The 21,547-nt window shown below is 41.4% G+C and overlaps 1 protein-coding gene across 2 annotated transcripts in view; it reads right to left on the bottom strand.

The window, feature by feature from the left end:
- Positions 1-5,195: 5,195 nt before the first annotated feature.
- dchs1b (dachsous cadherin-related 1b) overlaps positions 5,196-21,547 on the bottom strand; it is a 105,129-nt gene continuing 88,777 nt past the window's right edge. For both annotated transcript variants that reach the window (XM_053644601.1, XM_053644603.1), the window contains 12 exons: positions 18,862-19,711; positions 15,497-15,736; positions 14,840-14,965; positions 14,513-14,722; positions 13,004-13,870; positions 12,603-12,716; positions 10,967-11,178; positions 10,649-10,800; positions 9,433-9,563; positions 8,978-9,264; positions 8,645-8,786; positions 5,196-8,537 (listed from right to left, as the gene is read on the bottom strand). In XM_053644601.1, the coding sequence (XP_053500576.1) occupies positions 5,935-8,537; positions 8,645-8,786; positions 8,978-9,264; positions 9,433-9,563; positions 10,649-10,800; positions 10,967-11,178; positions 12,603-12,716; positions 13,004-13,870; positions 14,513-14,722; positions 14,840-14,965; positions 15,497-15,736; positions 18,862-19,711 (5,934 nt within the window). In that variant the 3' untranslated portion in view covers positions 5,196-5,934. The remainder of the gene's footprint in view (positions 8,538-8,644; positions 8,787-8,977; positions 9,265-9,432; positions 9,564-10,648; positions 10,801-10,966; positions 11,179-12,602; positions 12,717-13,003; positions 13,871-14,512; positions 14,723-14,839; positions 14,966-15,496; positions 15,737-18,861; positions 19,712-21,547) is intronic.

Here is a 21,547-nt window from a genome sequence, read left to right as displayed (position 1 = left end):
ATTACTTTTATAATATCTCAATACTCCTTTTTATTATTCTCATAAAGTTATAATGTTATGTGTATGTGTGTGTGGGTGTGTGTGTGTGTGTGTTATGTCTACATGCCCGCCCTTGACTGTGTGAGAGTGTGTGTGTGTGTGAGTGTGTGTTAGCACTCCTCAGCTCTTATACTTCTTTTTGACTCTTCGACTAATAAACCATAGTGAAGTACTCTTAAAGATCTTTAAAGTGTAAATCCAATTCAATATTCAATATCAGTCAATATCCGCCTCACACCGCTTCTGTGTGTCTTGGTGCCCGTCTTTTCTTCTTCTCCCCTTTACTGGATACTAGGTCTCCCTCATGTTTATTTTATGACATTTTTATCCACAACACTCCTTAGCACAAGACAGTAATGACAGACACCTCACTCACGGGCTGGAGCACGGTCTTAGACAGCTGTCCAGCTCATGGTCTCTGGAGCGGCATATAAATTGCCTACAAATGTGGGCCATATTTCTAGCACTGAAATTCCTTCTTCCTCAATTGAGAGGTCACCATGTGTTTACAGACAACACAGCGGAGGTCTCATATATTGACCACCAGGGAGGATTATGTCCGTGCCCCCTGTTCAGGCAGGTGCAACTAATTCTTCTCTGGGCAGAAGGAATGTTTGCCAATGAGTGCAATATACATTCTGGGAATATGGAGGCAGACATCCTGTTGAGGCAGGGGCTGAGGCCCAGGAATTGGTGGCTCCATCCACAAGTGGTGGAGTCCATATGGCGAGGTTTGGCCAAGCGGGACTGCATGTGTTAACCTCTGAGGAGAAAGCACACGACCCGCTGTGGTTCACCCTCACTCCTCCAGCACAATTAGGGCTGGATGCCATGGCGCACATGTGGTTGAGGTCACATCTGTACGCTTTTCCCCAATTGCTCTGATCCCACAAGTTCTAGCGAGAATTCACCAAGACAGTCTATGTCTGCTGCTAGTAGCACCTTTTTGGCCAGCTCGAATATGGTTCTCAGAGATAATATCCCTGCTAGATGGCACTCCTTGGGAGATTCCCATCTGCAGGGATCCACTGTAGTTCTGGAGTTCTTACAAGAACGTCTCACAGCGGGGTGGGCTGCTTCTACAATCAGGGTTTACGTGGCCGCCATTTCGGCCAGCCATGCCCCTGTTGATGGAGCCTCTGTGTGGCAACATCCTCTAACTTCGAGGTTTATGCGTGGTGTCAGGCGGCTGAGGACCATCTGCAGGCTGCGCATACCTTCCTGGGACCTTTCTGTGGTCCTGGAAGGTCTGTCAGGTGCCCCATTTGAGCCCTTAGAGTGGATCTACTGTCTTAAACTGTAGGGCTGATTTATCACCCTTGGCCAGAACTATGGAAACTGTGTGTCTGGCCCCTGAGGGGCACTAGCTCATAGATTCTTGTCCCACAACTGAAGTTGTAGAGACCATGTTAAATGCTAGAGCACCATCCGCAAGGAAATTGTATGCACTCAAGTGGCGGCTTTTTGTCTTGTGGTGTGCGGAACGTCTTCTAGACCCAGTGAACTGCACAATAGCTACAGTCCTGGAGTTCTTACAAGAACGTTTCTCAGCAGGGTGGGCTCCTTCTACAATCAGGGTTTATGTGGCCACCATTTTGGCCAGCCACATCCCTGTTGATGGAGCCTCTGTGTGGCAAAATCCTCTAACTTCGAGGTTCATGCGTGGTGTCAGGTGGCTGAGGCCCATCTGCAGGCCGCGCATACCTTCCTGGGACCTTTCTGTGGTCCTGGAAGGTCTGTCAGGCGCCCCATTTGAGCACTTAGAGTCAGCCTCTGAGAAGCTTCTGACTCTAAAGGTAGCTCTTTCCCTGACATCTCTCGAGCGAGTAGGAGTTGTCTCTGTTGCCACTTCCCTTGACTTTGCCCCTGGATTAGCCAAGGCCTTCCTGTATCCTATGCCGGATAATATTCCTAAGGTGCCTACATTGGCTGCCCACCCTGTGGTGTTGCAGGCTTTCTGCCCTCCTCCATTCCCCACACCGGAACAAGAGAGAATGCACCTGCTGTGTCCAGTAAGGGCTCTCTTTACTTACATCCACCACTCTGGCCAGTGGTGTAAGTCAGAGCAGCTGCTGGTCTGCTTTGGCAGCAACAGTAGAGGTGATGCTGTGTCAAAGCAGCGCACCTCTAATTGGATATTGGAAGCAATCTCTACTGCTTATGAGGCGCGCGGTCTCGCTATGCCTCTGGGTATAAGGGCTCATTCCACTAGGGCGGCCGCCTCCCCGAAGGCTTTGTCCAAACAGGATCCTTACAGGATGTGTGTGCTGCTGCAGGGTGGTCTACGCCACACACATTAATTCGTTATTACAGCCTGGATATTCATTCCACCCCGGGCTCGAGTGTCTTGCAGTGACCCTCGGGCTTGGGTCTTTTTGAACAGGCCGTACCCTCGGTATTACAGATTGGGTATTCTCGTTCCCATAGTGTTATGCTAAATGCAATGTTGAAGTTCCCTTTGAAAGGGAACGTCTGGGTTACGCATGTAATCCTCTTCCCTGAGAAGGGAACGAGCTTTGTCATACCAGGGCAGGCCTGTGAATTGCGTCTTCGCTTCAGATAATAGAGGTTGATGGCGCGGTTCACAGATGCCATATTTATATCACGCGACGTGCTTAATTGCCACGTCACCTGATCATGGCGGGCCTATAAATAGGCATGATTTTACACAAGCCTCAGATGATGGTCGCACGTGAGAGGCGCTCCCCATAGTGTTATGCTAAACGCAATGTCTCGTATCCTTCTCAGGGAACAGGGTTACAGGGTTACATTCAAGTCTGCCAGTTATGAATTTCCTGGTTACACAATTGCACTTTTTGACCATGTAGTATGCAGTTATAGAAGGGAATTATTTATAATTGCACTATCCGTTGTCACCCAGATGAGGATGGGTTCCCTTTTGAGTCTGGTTCCTTTCAAGGTTTCTTCCTCATATCATCTCAGGAATTTTTCCTTGCCACCATCACCTCTGGATTGCTCATTAGGGATAAACTCAAATTTACATCCTTGATTCATACATTTTTTTTAAAGCTGCTTTGTGACAATGCCCAGTGTTAAAAGTCCTGTGTAAATAAACTGTAATATAAGTGAATTGGAAAATGGTGGCTCTGTTCAATTATGGAATATATGTTGCTGGCATGATTGGGTTCATTTGCCCCTTGGAGTGAAGAGTCACTGCAAATCAATACAAAGTTATTGTGAATGATCATGTTTATCCTATGATTAAACATGTTTATCCTGATTGAGTGGTCTATTCCAGGATGACAATGTCCCAATCCACAGGACACAAAGGCTCACTGAATGATTTGATGGGTGTGGAAATTATATAAATTATATACTTTGGCCATACCAGATCTCAAACAAGTTGAACACCCATGGGATAGTTTGGGTAGACATGTTAGACAGCACCCTCTACCATTTTTATGGGAATCACAGAATGGTTATAAATTCTTTATTCTAATATTTTGATATATGGGATTTTTGATTTCCATGAGCTATAAGCCATAATCATTAAGATTAAAACAAAAAAATGCTTGAAATATTTTACTTTATGTGTAATGAATCTAAAATATATGAAAGTTCCACTTTTTGAATTAAATTAGGGAAATAAATAACTTTTCCATGTTATTAAAAATTTTTGAGATGGACCTGAATATAAAATCTCATTCTAAATACTCCTTTTAATGTCAACAATACAAAAATGTTCTTTGTTGCTCTATGGCAGAAATTGCTCTATGTTAGAAATTATTGTTCAGCAATGCAAACAAGCCTGTCCACCATATGTAAGCAATAGCAAAAATCAACATTACGTGATTTTTACGCAAACATGCAGTAATTAAAGGTTTGTGCATTTGTGCCTGCATATGTGTCTGTGTGTGTGTGTGTGTGTGTGTGTGTATGACTGAATCCGTCTCCATGATAATGATTACAGATAGAAATGATTTTGTGCTGGAGCTGACAGGTTTCTCCAGTCAGTGGAGAAACACTCCCTTTCACATTTTTGGTGTTTAGACATCTATAACACACATGACATGCCAAATGTTGTGTGCATTGCAATAACAAGTAGGTCATTTTTCTGCCCTAAACATTTTTCCTGAACCTAAATACTCAAAGAAATACATTAACTATTCCATCATGCATGTTATGACCCTATTTACGCATCAGGCTCAACATATGCATCTGGCAGTACAAAGTGTAAGGCCAGTACTGGTCATAGGAGCAAATAATTTTAGCAAATACCTTTTTAATGAACAATCAATTTGACTCTGATTCCCACAAAAGCCAACTGATTAGAGTTTATTTAGGCTTTAGTTTCTTTTCTCCTGCCAGCACAATGTAACTGAAATGAAAAAAAGAAAAGACTAAGCAGTAAGACCCAAGAAATCTATAGGAATTTCATTGTTCCTTTAAATATATGTACAGGTGAATTTCTACCATTCTTCTGCCAGAGATTTGGCAACTATTTTGTTTCAAGCATTTTTTAAAGGTATCCTTTACACCCTCTTTAACAACGTCAATTTCAGGCCCTTTTTTATTGTATTATTCCAGCTAGAGGCAGTGTTGGTATTACACATGCACCAGAGGTAGCTAAAAGTCCTCTGAGGATGGGAGGACATCCAGGACGACAAGAGGACATTAATTTGCTATAATTGCAATCTGTGCTGGGAAGAGTGTATACATTTAAGAAAAATATGGGCATTTTAAAAGGTGCTTTGAATGTCCAGGGTTTATTCCAAAAGGCAGGTGTATCTCATGCTAAAAATACTATTACCCACTTGTATTGTGGACAGATTCACTGGTGTTTATTATTGATTTCATCTCTAACTCTATGGAAGCACTTGACTTTAAGACACATCAGCAAAAGTCATTTTGTCCTCTGAGAAGAGCTGAATTGTACAACAACCTACAGTGTGAGAATTAACACAAAAAACCAAGCATACAAACACATAGCGAGTCAAGCTCCTGGCATTGTATAGAAACTCATTTGACTTACAGCATATTTAGATTTTTATCAGTTACTCCAGGCCTCTAGATAAGCCTCAAATAATATGAGTATGCCAAAGTTTTTCTTTGCTTTGATGCTGGAAGATCAGGCAAAGGAACAGACATAGGAGAAAAGAATAATATAACAATATGCAACATGGGTACTCTCAAGATCCCTATGGTTTGACTTTTATATAAATAATTATCAAAACATCTTATCATCAATACATTACAATTATCACAACACATCCCAATCATTCACATAATAGGCCAAGAATCACACAACCACAATCACACAGAAATCAACAACCATACAGTATGGTCATACTAAACACTATACAACAATAATGCATAAGCACTATGGCTACCATACATACACATATACAGAATGTAAATGTGAGTGCTTTATAAATGCGAGGTAATGGCATTCTCTTATTTAAAAACATGACGTTATGAAGAAATGAAACCATTAAAAATGCATATGTAGTGAAATCTCTTGGTGCACCTTCACAGAGTTCAAATAGGATGCAAAAATAGTGGTGATAGCAGCCATCTTGGACAGACTCTGCAAAATGTTCCAAATCTGTCAGTCATCAATATAAGAAAGAACAAAAGAGCACTAAAGCTTATCTCCCTGGCCAGCCAGGCAGAAAAAAAAGAAAGAAAAGAAATTCAAACACAAAGGTCCACATTGGCTTTGATGAAGGGTATCGTCATTTCACAGCAAAACAGCATTTTAACCCTTTCTGTTTCAACTACAGTTTTTACCGTTTACCAAAACAGCTAAAAGCTGAGAGGTCCCTCTTAGTTTTTCTTTTTTTTTTTTTTTTAAATTTTATCATATACCCACAGAGACCATATTTCTGAAAAAGAAAACTGTCAAGGCTCCCCACAGTGTGAAATACTACAGAATTAAATTCTCATCTCTGTGTCATCACTGTGCTTCAGGGAGTGCTCTGTGGTGCTAATCATTGAGGCTGATGGGCCTTGTGTAACACCAAAAGGGGAGACGGCTGGTGATCGAGCTGCCAGAGGGGACAGCGATGGAGAGAAGCTGGGAGACATGGCTGCAGATGAAATGGAACCCTCATGGCTAATAGGAGAGCGTTTGAGGGTTGCTAGGTGTGGAAATGTCCTAGTGATTGCAGGCTTGGGTGGAACAGACTTGGCACCCGGGTGGGCTACTGATGTAATGAGAGGGGGTGGATCAATTCTTGGTTTAGGATCTGTCTTGATTTTAGGTTGGAAAGGTCTACGTGGGTTGTTGGGGGGTAGGCTCTCATCTTTAAGTCTGGCAATTTCTGTAAAAACACTGGCAAGAGGTTGGAACTGTGGGCACCAATTGAGAAGGTAGTCCCAATTATAGCTTCCTCGCAGCTCCTCATCACTAGCAACAATAGCTGTGAGAGAGCCATCAATTGAAGGTTTGCCATCCTCCGGAAAGCCATAATCCTTTGGATGGGATATGTTTAGCCCTCTGCCCACTCCGAGGTAGCCACCTCCTTCATCTCTATAGACTGGAACTTGACCAGAGAGCATGGTGCCACTTAAACTTCCCAACTTCTTCCCTTTGAACCACTGGCTTGCATCTAGTGTCCCAGTTTCACCAGAGATGTCAGAGAGCTGGTCAGCATCCTGCTGTATACCTGAGTCAGGTCCTCGTGCAGAGATGTGCTCTTGCATGGAAGAAGTAATGCTAGCCACTCGAGGATACTCATTTATCATCCGGATTTCATCATCTTCAGCAGCCTCGGCTGATCCTCTTCCACTAGAGTGTGATGGATCCAAGGAGCCTCCCCTTGTGTAGGAAGCTCCACCTCCTCCCTGATCGCCAGCATACCCTGGAAGGGTCTGGTGATAGATCCTCTCCCCACCTGCTGATTTGGATTCATCTAACTGCTGCAGTGCTGTGTCTGAAGCCGCTGTCCCAGTGTTCTGCCCTTGCTTCTTGTGTCTGGACTTCACTAGGTACAGGGCCACAGCAATTATGACTAAAATGACTATTACACCAAGAGAGGCTGCAATAATGCTGATGAGGAGAATGTTAAAGTCAGTTGCAAGTCCAAAGGATGTGTTGGTGACATCAATACTTAGCTGGGCAGTTGTAACCCTTGAGGTTTCTAAAGGACTATGAGCAATAACATCCATGGTCATAAGGCGTGCCTCCCTTTTGGAACGGCTTTGGCCACTAGAACTACTAGCACTATCCATTTTGAGGTAGATCACACCAGTGGTCTTGTTGACATCAAAGTATGGCGAGCTGCTTGGTAATGAGTAGAGCACAATCCCATCAACACCACCATCCTCATCATTGGCTTGCACCTGACCAATGCTCTGGCCCTTCTGGGCTCCCTCCGGTACCTCAAAAGAAAAGGCTGAGGAGGTGAAAACTGGATCATACTCATCTTCCCCTGTGACATAAACTTGCACAGTAACTGTGGCAGAGTTGTTGCCTGCATCCATAGCCAAAGCCTTGAAATGGAAAGAGCTCACCTTCTCAAAGTCAAATATCTGACGAGAACGCACCTCTCCTGTGTTTTGATCCACCATAAAGAAATCTTTTCCTTGACTAGATCTGTCCAATATAAAATACTTCAGCTGTCCATAGACCCCAGTGTCATGGTCTATGGCATGCAGCACTGTGACTGCTGAATTAGGGGGCTGGTTTTCTCGTATGCTTGCAGTCATGGTCTCAATGGGGAAGTAAGGCCTGTTATCATTAATATCTTTCACCTCCACATTGATAGGAGCCAGTGCAAAGTGACCATGACCATCTGAAGCTTGAATAATAATTACATGGGAAGGCTGAGCCTCCCGGTCCAGAGTTTTCTGCAGGCGCAGAGCTCCAGTCCACTGGTCCACTGAGAATAGGCCCATGTCATCTCCAGAGCTAATGCTATATTGGATCTCTGCATTTGGAGCTGAATCTGGATCAGTTGCAGAAAGCCGTAAAATTTCACTACCGGCTGATGCCCCTTCACTCAGAGACACCACATACTCAGCACGGCTGAATGCCGGAGGATTGTCATTGACATCGTTCACAGTAATAATAGCAGGCACACTGGAGCTGCGCTGGGGAACACCACGGTCAGATACCACAATGGTGAGGTTGTAGCGAGATGTTACCTCAAAGTCCAGCTGCTCTGCCAGGATCAGTGTTCCTACTGTCTGGAAGCCATGACCTTCTATGAAACGAACACTACTTTCAATCTGAAAAGCATTTCCAACATTCCCACTTGCGATAGCAAAGTCAAAACCTGAGTTTTCCTGGGAGAGGTCACCATCCACTGCTTCCAGGGTCAGGATGGTGCCGCCAGGAAGCTGGTCCTCAGACACTGTGGCTCTGTATTCTAATTGATGAAACATGGGGGCATTGTCATTCACGTCTGTCAACTGGACTTGGACAGTAGCAATGGCAGATAGAGATGGCTTTCCTCCATCATGAGCCTCAATAACCACCCTCACAGTGGGGCGCTCAGGGTCAAATGCAGCTTTTTGACTGATAAACAATGTGCCTGTAGAGAAATCACATATTAAAGGTCTTTAGGTTTAATTTGAGAAATCTCAAAATTGTAATATATTTGCATTAAATCGAATAGATATTAATAATTCAACTCTGTACCATTACTAGAATCAATGTAAAAGCCCTCTTTAGATGATGATATCAGTCGGTAGGTAACTCTTCCATTTTCTCCTGAGTCCCGATCTGTGGCTGTTACTGTAATTACAGGAGTGCCAGGTGGAGAATGTTCTGCCAGTGCCACCTGGGAAGCCACAACAGAGCAAGTTAATATCCTCTCTTGCATCTATTACTCTTTTTCTTTTTTCTCTTACTAAATCATGTCTTGCTAATATTGCTGATACAGGTTTAGAATAAACATAGTTACATCTTGGGAGATGAGAAATACTGGTTTATGGACTGTGAGACTGTGCAATCTATCTAAATGTATTGTACCTGGTATAGGTCTTGTGTAAAGGTAGGCATATTGTCATTCACATCTTCCACCATCACTGTCAGATTGGCATCAGTCTGATGCTTAGTGTCAGAGGCTTTAACAGTTAGTGTGTACCATGTCTTCTCCTCATAGTCCAATGGAGAAATCAAAAACACTCTGCCACTGTAGCGGTGGATTCCAAACTTGCCCTGTGAGTTTTTGTCCAGATACAGAGAATAAGACAGTGCTGGGCCCGAGTCAACATCGTTCCCAGTCACCATGGTAATCTCTGTGCCGATAACTGAGTCTAGGAGATAGTAGAGACATAATATACATTCGGTGGGTGTAAGAAATATGTATAAATGCTTAACAGCGATCACATACCCACAGAGGTTCACTGAGTACAAATACATGAAACAAGGTGAAAATAAAACTAATATGAAGAAGGGCAAAAGGCACATGCTTGCTCACTCACTTTCAGGCACACGCACTTCTCTTGGCACAGGGATTGTGGGACTATTGTCATTGAGGTCAACAATAATCACAGTCACAGTGGCAGAGCCAGCAAGCTTGGGGCTGCCACGATCTGTCGCCATAATCACTAGTCTGATACAAAGAAGATAAACATTAAATGTCAACATCAAAGTTCAAATATTCCTCTTCTTATTCTTTTTAAAAATGGCTTTTAAACTCAGCAAAAAAATAAACGTCCTCTCACATTCAACTGCTTTTATTTCCAGCAAATTTCTTAACATGTGTAAATATTTGTATTAGCATAAAACTGAGACATAAACTGAACAGGTTTCACAGATATTTGACAAACAGAAATGGAATAATGAGTCCCTAAACAAAGGGGGGGTCAATATAAAAAGTAACAGTCAGTATGTAGCGGCCTCCAGCTGCTTTAAGTACTACAGTGCATCTCATCCTCATGGAATGCACCAGATTGGTCAGTTCTTGCTGTGAGATGTTACCCCACTCTTCCACCAAGGCATTTGCAAGTTCTCGATCACGTCTGTGGGGGGGCACATAGTTACATGTAATTTTCCATGGCAAGGACAATCATCTGTCCTTCCTGTCTCCCTGTAGCACTGTCTTAGGTGTCTTACATTACAGACATTGCAGTTTATTGCTCTGGCCACATCTGCAGTCCTCATGCCTCCCTGCAGCCGGCCTATGGCATGTTCACGCAGTTGAGCAGGAACCCTAGACATCTTTCTTCTGGTGTTTTTCAGAGTCGGTAGAAAGGTCTCTTTAGTGTCCTAAGTTATTGTAACTGTGACCTTAATTGCCTACCACCTGTAAACTGTTAGTGTCTTAAGGACTGTTCCACAGCTGCATGTGCAATAATTGTTTATGGTTCATTGAACAAGCATCTGTAAATCTTATTTGGATTTTACAGAATTATCTTGAAGATACAGTCTCCTGAAAAAGGGACGTTTCTTTTATTTGCTGAGTTTATTTTCAAAAATGATCAAAATATCACTACAGCTCAAGGTACACATATAATCATCAAAAAACAACAACAAAAAAGCAGTAAATAAATAATATGTATCAGAGAAAATCTAACATGAAACCCTTTGCAAACACTATATGCGGGGAGATGAAGCTGAGCAAAGGAAGCATGAGTACTTTTCACAGAACACTGGGGAAAAAAACACACAAACATACACAGACAAAGGAAGACTTACTTGGTCTGCATCCAGATCTCACGGTCCATGATGGCTGCAGTGGTGACACTGCCAGTCAGAGGGTCAATTTTAAACAATCCGCTACGACCAGAAGACTGGATGGAATAGGTCACCTGACCATTCGGGCCCTGATCCACATCTTCAGCTACAACCTGAATAGAGATCATTGAATTATTAATGTAATATAGCAGTATCCCAGTGTCATATTAAAATAGGAAATTTCTATCATTTTGATGTAGTTGTAAAATATACACTAAAATACTTGCGTTATTGATCAAGATTTAGTTTATTGTATGCAGTAAAGAATAAAAAGAACACCTGAATAATTGGAGAGTCATAGCCCTGTGCCTCATGCATGTATGCTATGTAGTTCTGCAGCTGAAATCGAGGCAAGTTGTCATTGACGTCCTGAAGAATCAGGTTGACAGCCATGAAAGAGCTGGAAGTTGCCGTTTCAGCCTTCACCACTAGACGGAGTCTTGGTGTGTCCTCAAAATCCAGGCCGTTGGAGCTTTGTACCCAAATCTCACCTGTGTGTATCAACAGAAATGGCATCTAAACTACCTGCTATTGTACTCATCATGCCTCAAGTCTGTGAATATACAGCCAGTTCGGGTTTAGTTATGTCACATTAGCTATACAACAGTTAGTTCTAGTCCACTAATTTGATTGGTCGAGCAGTGTTCCAAGAGTACTTATATTTACTTTAACCGCACTGGGACATTTACTGTGTGTATATCACTCCGCCATCTGTGTTAACTACCGTATATAAAATTTCACTTCCTTGTTTGAAACGGTTACTACAGGAGTGTTCGTGGCATGACAAATTATAATTTGACAAATTATAATTTTCAGGAATATAACTTTTGAACTAAAATATGAAAGCTCATCAAATGAAGATGAAAATGAAGAAACAACGCCAATTTCACTGAAAGCACCTTTAACGGGAATGTACAAATCAATGTGAGCTAGCAAGCTGATGTGGTATAAAGTGAGTGTGGCTTCTTCGGGATCTATTTCTATTAGCGGAGCAGAAATATTGGCCATGATGTGTCCGAAATGTAACTTACTTGAGTTTAATTTTTTATTTAGACAGTAGAACTCTTGTATAAAAGCAATATCGCGCATGCAATCATGCGGTTATATTGAATATCGGCACGGTTGTGATTTCAGTATAATCGCACTCTTGCTCATACAATATTGCTTAAATGTTCCATGGATAAACAAAATGCACAATCAGCTTCACACATACTCATTTAATGGTATTCAAGAGAATTTGCAAACATGCACTTTGATCTTAGAAAAGTATTTTTGAGGTAGAACTAACTGATGTTTTTATTACACAAGCTCTTGTAAGAAGTAGGGGTTGCATAACTACTTATCTTACTAGTCGACAAGTAATAAAATAAAGGAGCACACTTTTCCATTTTCCTTTTCCATAGTTAAAGCAAAAAATGTTTTCAGAACAGCATTATTTTTATGCAGCTTTACTGTACAGCAAAAACTACAAATTGCATTTTTAACTTCGGTGTGATAGGATATCTACCAGTATAATAAGTGTGCAAAATATTAAATATGTGCCTCATATCACACTATCTAATCATGCACCAATCCCTAAATGCATTTGTGTGGACAAGCTGGTGGCTCAGCTGAAAATGTTGATTGTGAAACTGAGAGCGTGCAGCATGAAAGCTCTTTATCGCTTAATGATGGATGGTGGATGCAATGTCTACAGAAGCGTCTAAAGGGTTTTTTTGCCATGAGGAATTTTCTTTGGTAATATCAAACTGGTAGCAGCCCACAACACAGAATTTTTTAAAAAAAGACTGTATATCTCCTTATGGTTTGCCTCACTGTTTTTTCCACTGTAATAGAAGACTAGTCTATACAACCCCTACTAAGAAGTAGTAAGAAATTATCTGAGCTGCAGTGTTGCATTCAACCCCAAACTGACCTGTGCTGGAGCTGATGCTGAAGGACTGCTGTTTGTTTCCACTGAAGATGCTGTACGTGATGCCTATGCGGGTGCCATCCGGATACTGCGCCTGTGCCTGTGCCACTGCAGTACCTGAGGATCAAAGCAGATTGAAGCACAATGCTGCAGTGGTGGTTAAGCTGACTGAATTTCAGTGCAGTGTTTTAAAGAAAACGTGCATAGACAGTTTGCTGGACAATCCAAGTTTCCATATCAAAGGAAAATATTTAAAGTTTGGAAAGGACATTTGCAATTTCAGATTTAGTTGTTTTTTTTTTTTCTAATCAATTGAGAAAACGCTGATTACATAAGGAAAACCTTATGTAAAAATTTTATACTGTAGCATGAGAATTTGTTGTCTATTCTACACTGTAACTAACCTTTGGCTGCATTCTCCTGGATGCTAACGTCTCTGGCGGTACGGGAGAAGCGGATACCATCATAGTTCTGTTCCTTCACATAGATGATCACCACCCCCAGGGAAGACTGAGGAGGGCTGCCCTGGTCCATAGCCTCCACAATGAGGATGTACTGGTTCTGGGTCAGGCTGTTCAGTGCTTCAGTGGTTTGGATCTCTCCAGTCAGAGAGTTTATAGAAAAGCCTTGCACCGGTTTGGCAAAACGATAGAATACTGAACCATTGGCACCAAAGTCCTTATCTTCTGCTTTCATAGTGGCAACCACATGGTTAGTAGATACCCTCCTGCTGGATACATTGATTATGAGAGGATCTTGGATAAAAAAGGGTGCATTGTCATTCATGTCCAAGATGGTTACTGTGACCTGGACTGTGGTGTTGTGGGGTGCTGCAGGGGACAAGTCGACTGCACACACTTGGAAGCTGTAGGAAGCCATTTTCTCTCTGTCCAGTAAGGAAGCTGTGAGGATCCGACCTGTATCAGGGTCTATAGTGAATGCACCTCTTGCTTCTTTGCTCAGGAAGTATAGGATCTGACCATTCTTGCCCTCATCAGCATCACTGGCTGTCACTTCCAGAACTAGTGACCCAATAGCAGAATCCTCTGAAATGTCTACAGCATAGCTGCTACTGCTAAATGTGGGACTATTGTCATTGATGTCCAGGACAGTGACTTCTACAGTAGCTGTGCTAGTAAGAGAGGGGATTCCATGATCCTGAGCAACTACTTCCATAGAATACCTGTCTTTTCTCTCTCTGTCCAGGGGTCGAGAGGTGGACAAGGCCCCGGAACTGCTGTCCAGCTGGAAGTCACCATCTGGGTCTCCAGCTAAGATTAATAAAGTTGGAATCTTAAAGGCTTGGTACTTGATAAGGTAAACAAATATTTATCCACTCCATCAAGTAAAAAAGTGCTTAGTCCTAACACATTATATCGCCAAACGTATATGGACACCTGACCATCACACCCATATGTGCCCATTCTAAAACCATGGGCGTTAACATGGAGTTGCCCCCCCCCCCCCTCGCTGTTATAATGGCCTTCACTCTTCTGGGAAGGCTTTCCACTACATTTTGGAGCATGGCTGTGGGGATTTGCCATTCAGCCACAAGAGCATTAGTGAGGTTGGGCACTGACATCATGTGAGAAGGCCTGGCACACAGTTGGTGTTCCAAAGGTGTTCAAGGGTGGAGGTCAGGGCTGAGAGCACTCCAGTTTTTCCACATCAACCGAGTTTGCTTTGTGCACAGGGGCATTGTTATGATGAAATAGATTTGGCCCCTTTAGTTCTAGTGAAGGGAAGTCTTAATGCTGCAAAATACAAAGACATTCTAGACAACTGTGTGCTTTGTACCAACAGTGTGGGGAAGGCCTATATGTGGGTGTGATGTTCAAGTGTCCAAATATTTTTGGCCAATAGTGTATTACCCAAATGTGGTTTATATGATCAACCTCAAGCGTGATACTTACCAATTACCCTGTACTCCACTCGGCCACTGTCCCCACTGTCATGGTCAGTAGCTTTAATTAGAAAAATCTCTACTGGAGTAAGGTTCTCTGGCAGCTCCAGACTGTATTGTAGCCTGCCAAAAGCTGGAGCATTATCATTCTCATCCAGCACTGTAATATGCACCTTGGCCTTTGCAAAGTTAGGGGGCATCCCTCCATCTTTGGCATACACTACATCGCACAGAAGAAATATACCAAGAAACATAAGCATGACTGGCAAAATCAACAATCCAATGATAACTGCATGAGGATGTCTTAATGCTAAAACAAGAGGAACCTGCAGATTACCAGTTACGCTGTAATGATCCTGCTGTTCCCTGTCAAGGACTTTGATAAGGGAAATGACACCAGTTTCAGGTGAAATGACAAAGCCTTCCACTGTCACACCTCCATAGGATACATGTCCATTTGTACCTGAAACAGTCACAGAAAACAAAGACAGAGATGGAGCTTAAATCAGAATTCTGCAATGATCTTCAATGCAATTGTAAAAATGCCTTGCAAACTGTGATTAGCTGGTTTGATTTAAGCACGTTGCACATCTCATTACACCTTGGCATTTTTTCTCCACTGTGGCATGTTACTGGCAGCAGGGTGCAAGCTTGCATGCAGAGAGAGATCATTTGGTGACAGCACTTGTTTACTCAAGCAATGGCCTTTTACAGAAACCCTGGTTTATGCCTTTAAACTCAGTCCATGGCAATAAGAACAACCAGCACAAGCTCCACTACGTGATTAAGAATTATTGCTGGTTAGCAATAAACTACACCAATGAATTCCTCAAACCTTAATAAGATATTAAGCTGAATGATTCAAACAAGGACAAAATGCATTTAAAAAGACAGTGAATTTGACCTTCTATCATTTTGTGCCTTGAAATAGACTGCATTTAAAGTAAAAGTAAAGAAAAGCTGCTAAGCTGCCCAAGAATAAAAATCCTCTCACCTTGGTCTCTGTCAGTAGCAGAAACAGTGAGTATGGTGGTTCCAGCTGGCTGATTCTCTCGGATTTGTACCTCATACTCACTCAATTCAAACCACGGCGCCTCATCGTTCACATCAATAACCTGGACAGACAGGACCTGAGTGGTGGAGTGCTGGGGTGTCCCATGATCCTCTGCAACAATAGTGAGGTTGTAGCTGTCCTGCTCCTCACGGTCCAGAGCTTTGAGAATGGAAAGAGAGCCTGACGAGGCGAGGAGATCAGACAGAATTGTGGAAATTGCAGAAGAAAATGTTTAAACAAATATTCATTGTTACTATTAATACAATAATAATTAAGACAAAAATGAATATTTCTTTACAAAAAGAAGGTAAAACCAGAATTTAGTACACTACTGTATTGGAGACTGGGAACAGTGTAGTTTAGGCTTTGTTTGTCTGAAAATTATTTGCATTATTTCCATCCTTAAGCAGTCGAAATTACACAAATATATATATTACATATATATAGATACATATTTTTTTCTCACTTACACAGATATCTAACACATCCTCCTTTCACAAGCACAGAAGACAGCATTCAGGAGACAAAAGACTAAAACTTGCTTGTCCATAGTCCACAGAATCGTAGAGTCATGTTGTCCTATTTTTTTACCTTTATGGGTTCATTATCAAGGAGTACAACATAATGTCAAAAAAGGGTTTTATGCTGGCATGTGTCATGAAAATATCTGAAACTGATACCCACAGTTACTCTCATCAAAAGGACAGTTGGGGGTCTCACAGGGTAATAACACTCAGGGGCGAATATGGTGGCTAGACTGTCTGCCTGTGTGCCATATTTTACTGGCTGTTTAAAGTGTGTGAAGTCTGTGTGAAGCAGCTCCTTTATTTACAATTCACCAAACACTCTTCATCCCTAATAACATCTGTGAATATTGAAGCAAGCTTCCCCTCTCATGTTAAAAAGCTCTGTTTTTGTGCATAACATCAGCTAAAGTGCACCACCAGACCTCCTCCTCCTTCTGATCCAGTCAAAACCTTGTTAAGCCTTAATCCCCAGTGTCTGGCCAATATCAGTTTATCACTCCTCAGAATAAACCCATTCTGGTATGTACTGCTACTACTATATATACACAGCAAGGCATGCCTGACTTGAACAGAACTGAAATAACAATTCATATTAATTCATATGAACAAATTTAGTGTAAGATCATTATTTTTTTCCCTACACTTGACTTGACCTAACCAGTCATTACAATTAAATTGTGTATTCTTATTCCTAAGCCTCTATGATAGAACTACTGTATCCTTTTTAGAGTGATTATCTATTTGTTTGTCTATACAAGCTGCATACCTCCTTCATACAGTGGGGGAAATAAGTATTGAAAGTGTCAACATTTTTTTCAGTAAATATATTTCCAATGAGGCTATTCATGTGAAATGTTCACCAGAAATCAGTATTAACTCAAGAAATCTGGAAGTATAAAGAATTCACAACATTTAAGTCCATAAATAAAGTTATGTGTAATAAAGTGGAATGACACAAGAAAAAAGTATTGAACACACTAAGAAAAAGCAGTTCTCCAAGGCAAGGTAAGGCAAGGAACCAGCTGAAATCCGTAAGTAATTATACCCCCTTTCTGTGCAAATTAATATCAGCTGGGTTAGTAAATTGATGGTATATAAAAAGGCTTTTCGTTACAAAGGTGTCACACAAGAAACATCTCATGAAGGGTGAAAGCAAAGAGTTCTGCAAAGACCTTTGCAACCTTATTGTTGCAAAACATATTGATGGAATCAGATATAGACGTATTTCAAAACTTCTGAATCTTCCAGTAAGCACCATTGGGGCCATTATCCACAAGTGGAAGCAACATCACTCCATCATCAACTGGCCACAGACAGGAGCTCAAGATTTCTGACCAGGGAGTCAGAAGAATAGTCAGAAAAGTAGCCCAAGAGCCAAGGACCACTCAGAAAGAGCTCCAGAAACACTTGGAGGCAGCAGATGCCATTGTTACAATAGGCAATGCACTCCACTGTTCACGCTCACCCCACAAGACTCCATTACTAAAGAAAAGGCATGTCAAAGCTCATTTAAAGTTTGCTACACCTCATTTGGACAAGCCTATGAAACACTGGGAGAGTGTAGTCTGGTCAAAATGGAACTTTTTGGCTGTCATACTACACACCATGTTTGGAGAAGAAATGGCACTGCACATCACCCTTAAAACACTATACCAACAGTGAAGTTTGGAGGTGGAAGCATCATGGTGTGGGGCTGTTTTTCATTGCATGGTACTGGCAGACTTCATATAATTGAAGGAATGATGACTAGAGCCCTTTACTGGGAGATTCTTGAGAAGAATCTGCTGCCATCCACTAGGATGATGAAGATGAGACGTGGGTGGACTTCCAGCAGGACAATGATCCAAAGCATACTATAAAGGACACTCAACTGGTTTCAGAGAAAAAAAAATCAAGGTGTTAGAATGGCCCAGTCAGTCACCTGACTTGAATCCAATTGAACAAGATTTAAAGACAATATGTTTAGAAGAATGGACCAGAATCACACCTGAATACTGCGACCGATTAATTTCTTCATACAGGAAGCGTCTTGAAGATGTCATTACAAACAAAGGCTTCTCCACTAAGTATTGGATACATTTCAGTTAGCGTGTTCAATACTTTTTACCCGTGTCATTACTCTTTATTACACATAACTTCATTTATGGACTTTAATGTTTGGATTTCTTTATATGTGCAGATTTCTTGTGTTAACACCGGAATCTGGTGAAATTTTCATGTGTATAGCCTCATTGGAAATATATTTAATGAAAATTTTTTTTACGCATTCAATACTTATTTCCCCCACTGTATGTATAAGCGCCACTATAGTAATGAAAACATCTCTCACTATACTTTACTATACTATACTGTAATTACTTCAGTTTCGACACACTCTACAATAATGACTTTCCCACTAGCAATCCACCAGCTAGCAGTAGGCATGAAAACACACACACAGACACGTGAAGAACATCCGGAACTCCGTACAGGCAATTACTGAAGATCGAACGGTGGATTCAGCACCCGGTTTGCCAAAAAGTGTGTTAACTGATGTCTGTTCTTTGATATTGATTTCTTACCATTGCTAAAAATATTGTAAACACACATTGATGGCCAGCTGGCTAGCCAAATCATTAATTACCAAGATCAAATTGAGCTAAGATAACTATTATTAATGATAGTATCTGCAGTATGATGAATAAACATTTCAAGAAAAAAATCCTTCCTGCTGATTGTCTTCACATGCTTTTAATTTGCTTGGTGGGAGATGTTAGTAAAATGGTTTGTGAGGCTCACCAGTGTTGGGATTGAGACTGAATCGTCCTGCTGTGTTGCCTGCCTGAATGCGGTAAGACACTCTGCCATTTTCTCCTTGGTCTGCATCACGGGCAATGATGTAGAGCAGCACAAAGCCCATTGGCTTATCCTCCATCACACTGACTGCTGTAGGAGAGCTGAATACTGGAGCATTATCATTCTCATCAGTCACAAAGATGCGGGCTGTGACTGAGCTCCAGCGCCTTTGACTAGGATCTGTAGCTGAGTCAGTTGCTTGGACCACCAAAAAAAGACATGAGGTCTCTTCGTGGTCCAACTCTTGACCCAGGGTGAGCACACCAGTGATGGGATCAAGGGACAGAAGATCTGATCGATCAGGCCAATGATGCTGGATAGAGTAGCGTACCTCACTGTTGGGGCCACTTCCATCCTTATCAGAGGCCTGAAACGCATAAATGGAGGAGCCTGGCTGCATGTTCTCAGGGACAACAATGGTCACAGGGTCTTCAGGGAACTGTGGTGCATGATCATTACTGTCTTGTACATTGATATCCAGCAGTATCACATGACTGCTTGGGGAGGCCTTTGAGAAGTCATCCACCTCAATCTGCAAGGTGAAGTGAGCTCCCATTTCATAGTCCAATTCTCTGGCCAAGTACACATCCCCAGTGAGACGATCCACCATAAAATTGCCATCTTGATCAGTGCCACCTACTACAAGAAAAGTCACCTGTCCATCAGGCAACACATCACGTTGGTCATGTAGGTGAACTGAACCTATGACAGAGCCCGGTTTGGTGCCCTCCATTGTGTTAAGTGTCATTGATAGGGTATTTGGTTTTTGTGGAGCCTTCGCTGAGCCAGCAACCTGTGGATTGAAACAAAGCCAATTTGGAGTCAAAACAAGAACATACCATGTCACTGATGGTAAGTACTGTATTACCATCTTTACTACTCTTACAAAGGATCATAGTGATACAAATTTATGCAGATATAAATAATAATAAATAATATATAAAATATAGGTTCCTCAAGGGTTCTTTGCCAAGAAGAGTTCAAAGATTTTCTCAAAGGGAAACATTATGGTGTAGGGTCCTGCATAGAACCTTTAAGGGTTCCTCTAGACATTGGGTCATCAACTGGAGGACTATGGTCTGTATGCAGGCCATGCAAAGTAGTTCAGTGGATCAAAACTACAGTATTAGAGCCGATAAACATTAAATAAATGGGTGTAGATCAGTGACTATCATTTACTAAACATAGCTCTAAACGAGCTCAATTTCTCTAGCAGATCCTCTGTTCTGGATTATCCAAACACTTGAGTTTACATAAATTATTTAGCTGAAGCCAGCTCAGTGGACCAAAGTATAGCTACAGTAGCTACAGAGCTAAAGACATTAGGTAAGAATAGAGAGTTTTCACAGACTTTCATATATTTTCATTTTATTTACCCTCTCTGGTCTGATTAGCTACCAGTGTTAAGGAGTTGCTAGCTACCAGTAGCAACACTACAGGTTTAACTACACATTTTAGTAGCATGGCAGTATATACTGAGTGAGTGAGTGTATATTCAAAATAATGTAGCTGTTGCAGTCATGAGCTAGTTTTTCACCAAGTGGCACTGCAATGTGACAGACTGCATTTTCCCTTTTCACATAACCAATTCAACATTATTTGTGCAAACTATTGTACTGTATTTGTCTGGAACTATGTTCAATATTTCTAAGCAGTGCAGAACACTTGTAGGTCTATGTATATCAGCTTGTATGGACCTGTCTGGAGAAGTGCAGGATTGCACTACAAAGAATTCAGTCTACTTGTGATGAAAACAAGACTATTTAATATAGATGGCCATATTTATCAAAGTGTATGAATGTGAAAAGATACACATGACAACAGACACATGTTTGTTTGTAACCAAACTGGAAATGAAAATACTGTTCATTCACCAATTTAAGGACACATAATCATAGCTTATTATTTGTTTTAATTATTTTTGCTGATTATCTAGCTGGTTAAGAGTGTTAGCATTAGGTGCGGAATATTTTCTGTTAATTAAATGTGAAGAAGCAGTGAATTATCACTGTTTCAATGAAGCATGACAGCTAACCTCAAGTATTTAGCCTAATAGCTAGCATCACTCAACATTAGATACTTTTTAATAGTAGCTTGTAGTGTATGGTTTGTTAAAAAAAGTGGATAATGAAGACAGAATGTCGGAGATGGCCAGAGAAGAATGTGTCAGTTCTCCCTGTGCTAAATTCAAAGCAGGTCTCATCTGTTTAAAACATCTCTCATCCGTGTGCCACTAGTTAAAATGGGTAATGTGAAGCATTACTTTAAAAAAGTAGCAATTTCTTGTAAGCAAGAAGTGTCTTGTAACTAGACCTTTAAAAATTGTAGTTGAAATGGTTTAGTTGAGTTGGATTTATGTAGTTTTTCTAGATAAAATAATTGGGATTTGAACTTGTTATCTTGCATCACTGAGTTGGGAAAACAAATTTCTACCTAAGCCAAAAACTTGGATCAGTAGCATTGAAAATTCAAGGATTAGAGAAAAATGGGTTCTAACACATGTTTCTCAATTTAGTTTGACTTCTCAAATAGAAACTTAAAGCACATTCTGATTTAATTGCATTTTTGTCATCAATTCACAATCTGCTTTAGGAACTCATATGGGAGAGACTTTATTCTTATTCCCCTT

The sequence above is a fragment of the Ictalurus furcatus genome, chromosome 16, assembly GCF_023375685.1.
Source record: "Ictalurus furcatus strain D&B chromosome 16, Billie_1.0, whole genome shotgun sequence".
Classification (NCBI taxonomy): domain Eukaryota; kingdom Metazoa; phylum Chordata; class Actinopteri; order Siluriformes; family Ictaluridae; genus Ictalurus; species Ictalurus furcatus.
This window is presented reverse-complemented; position numbering and strand designations above follow the sequence as displayed.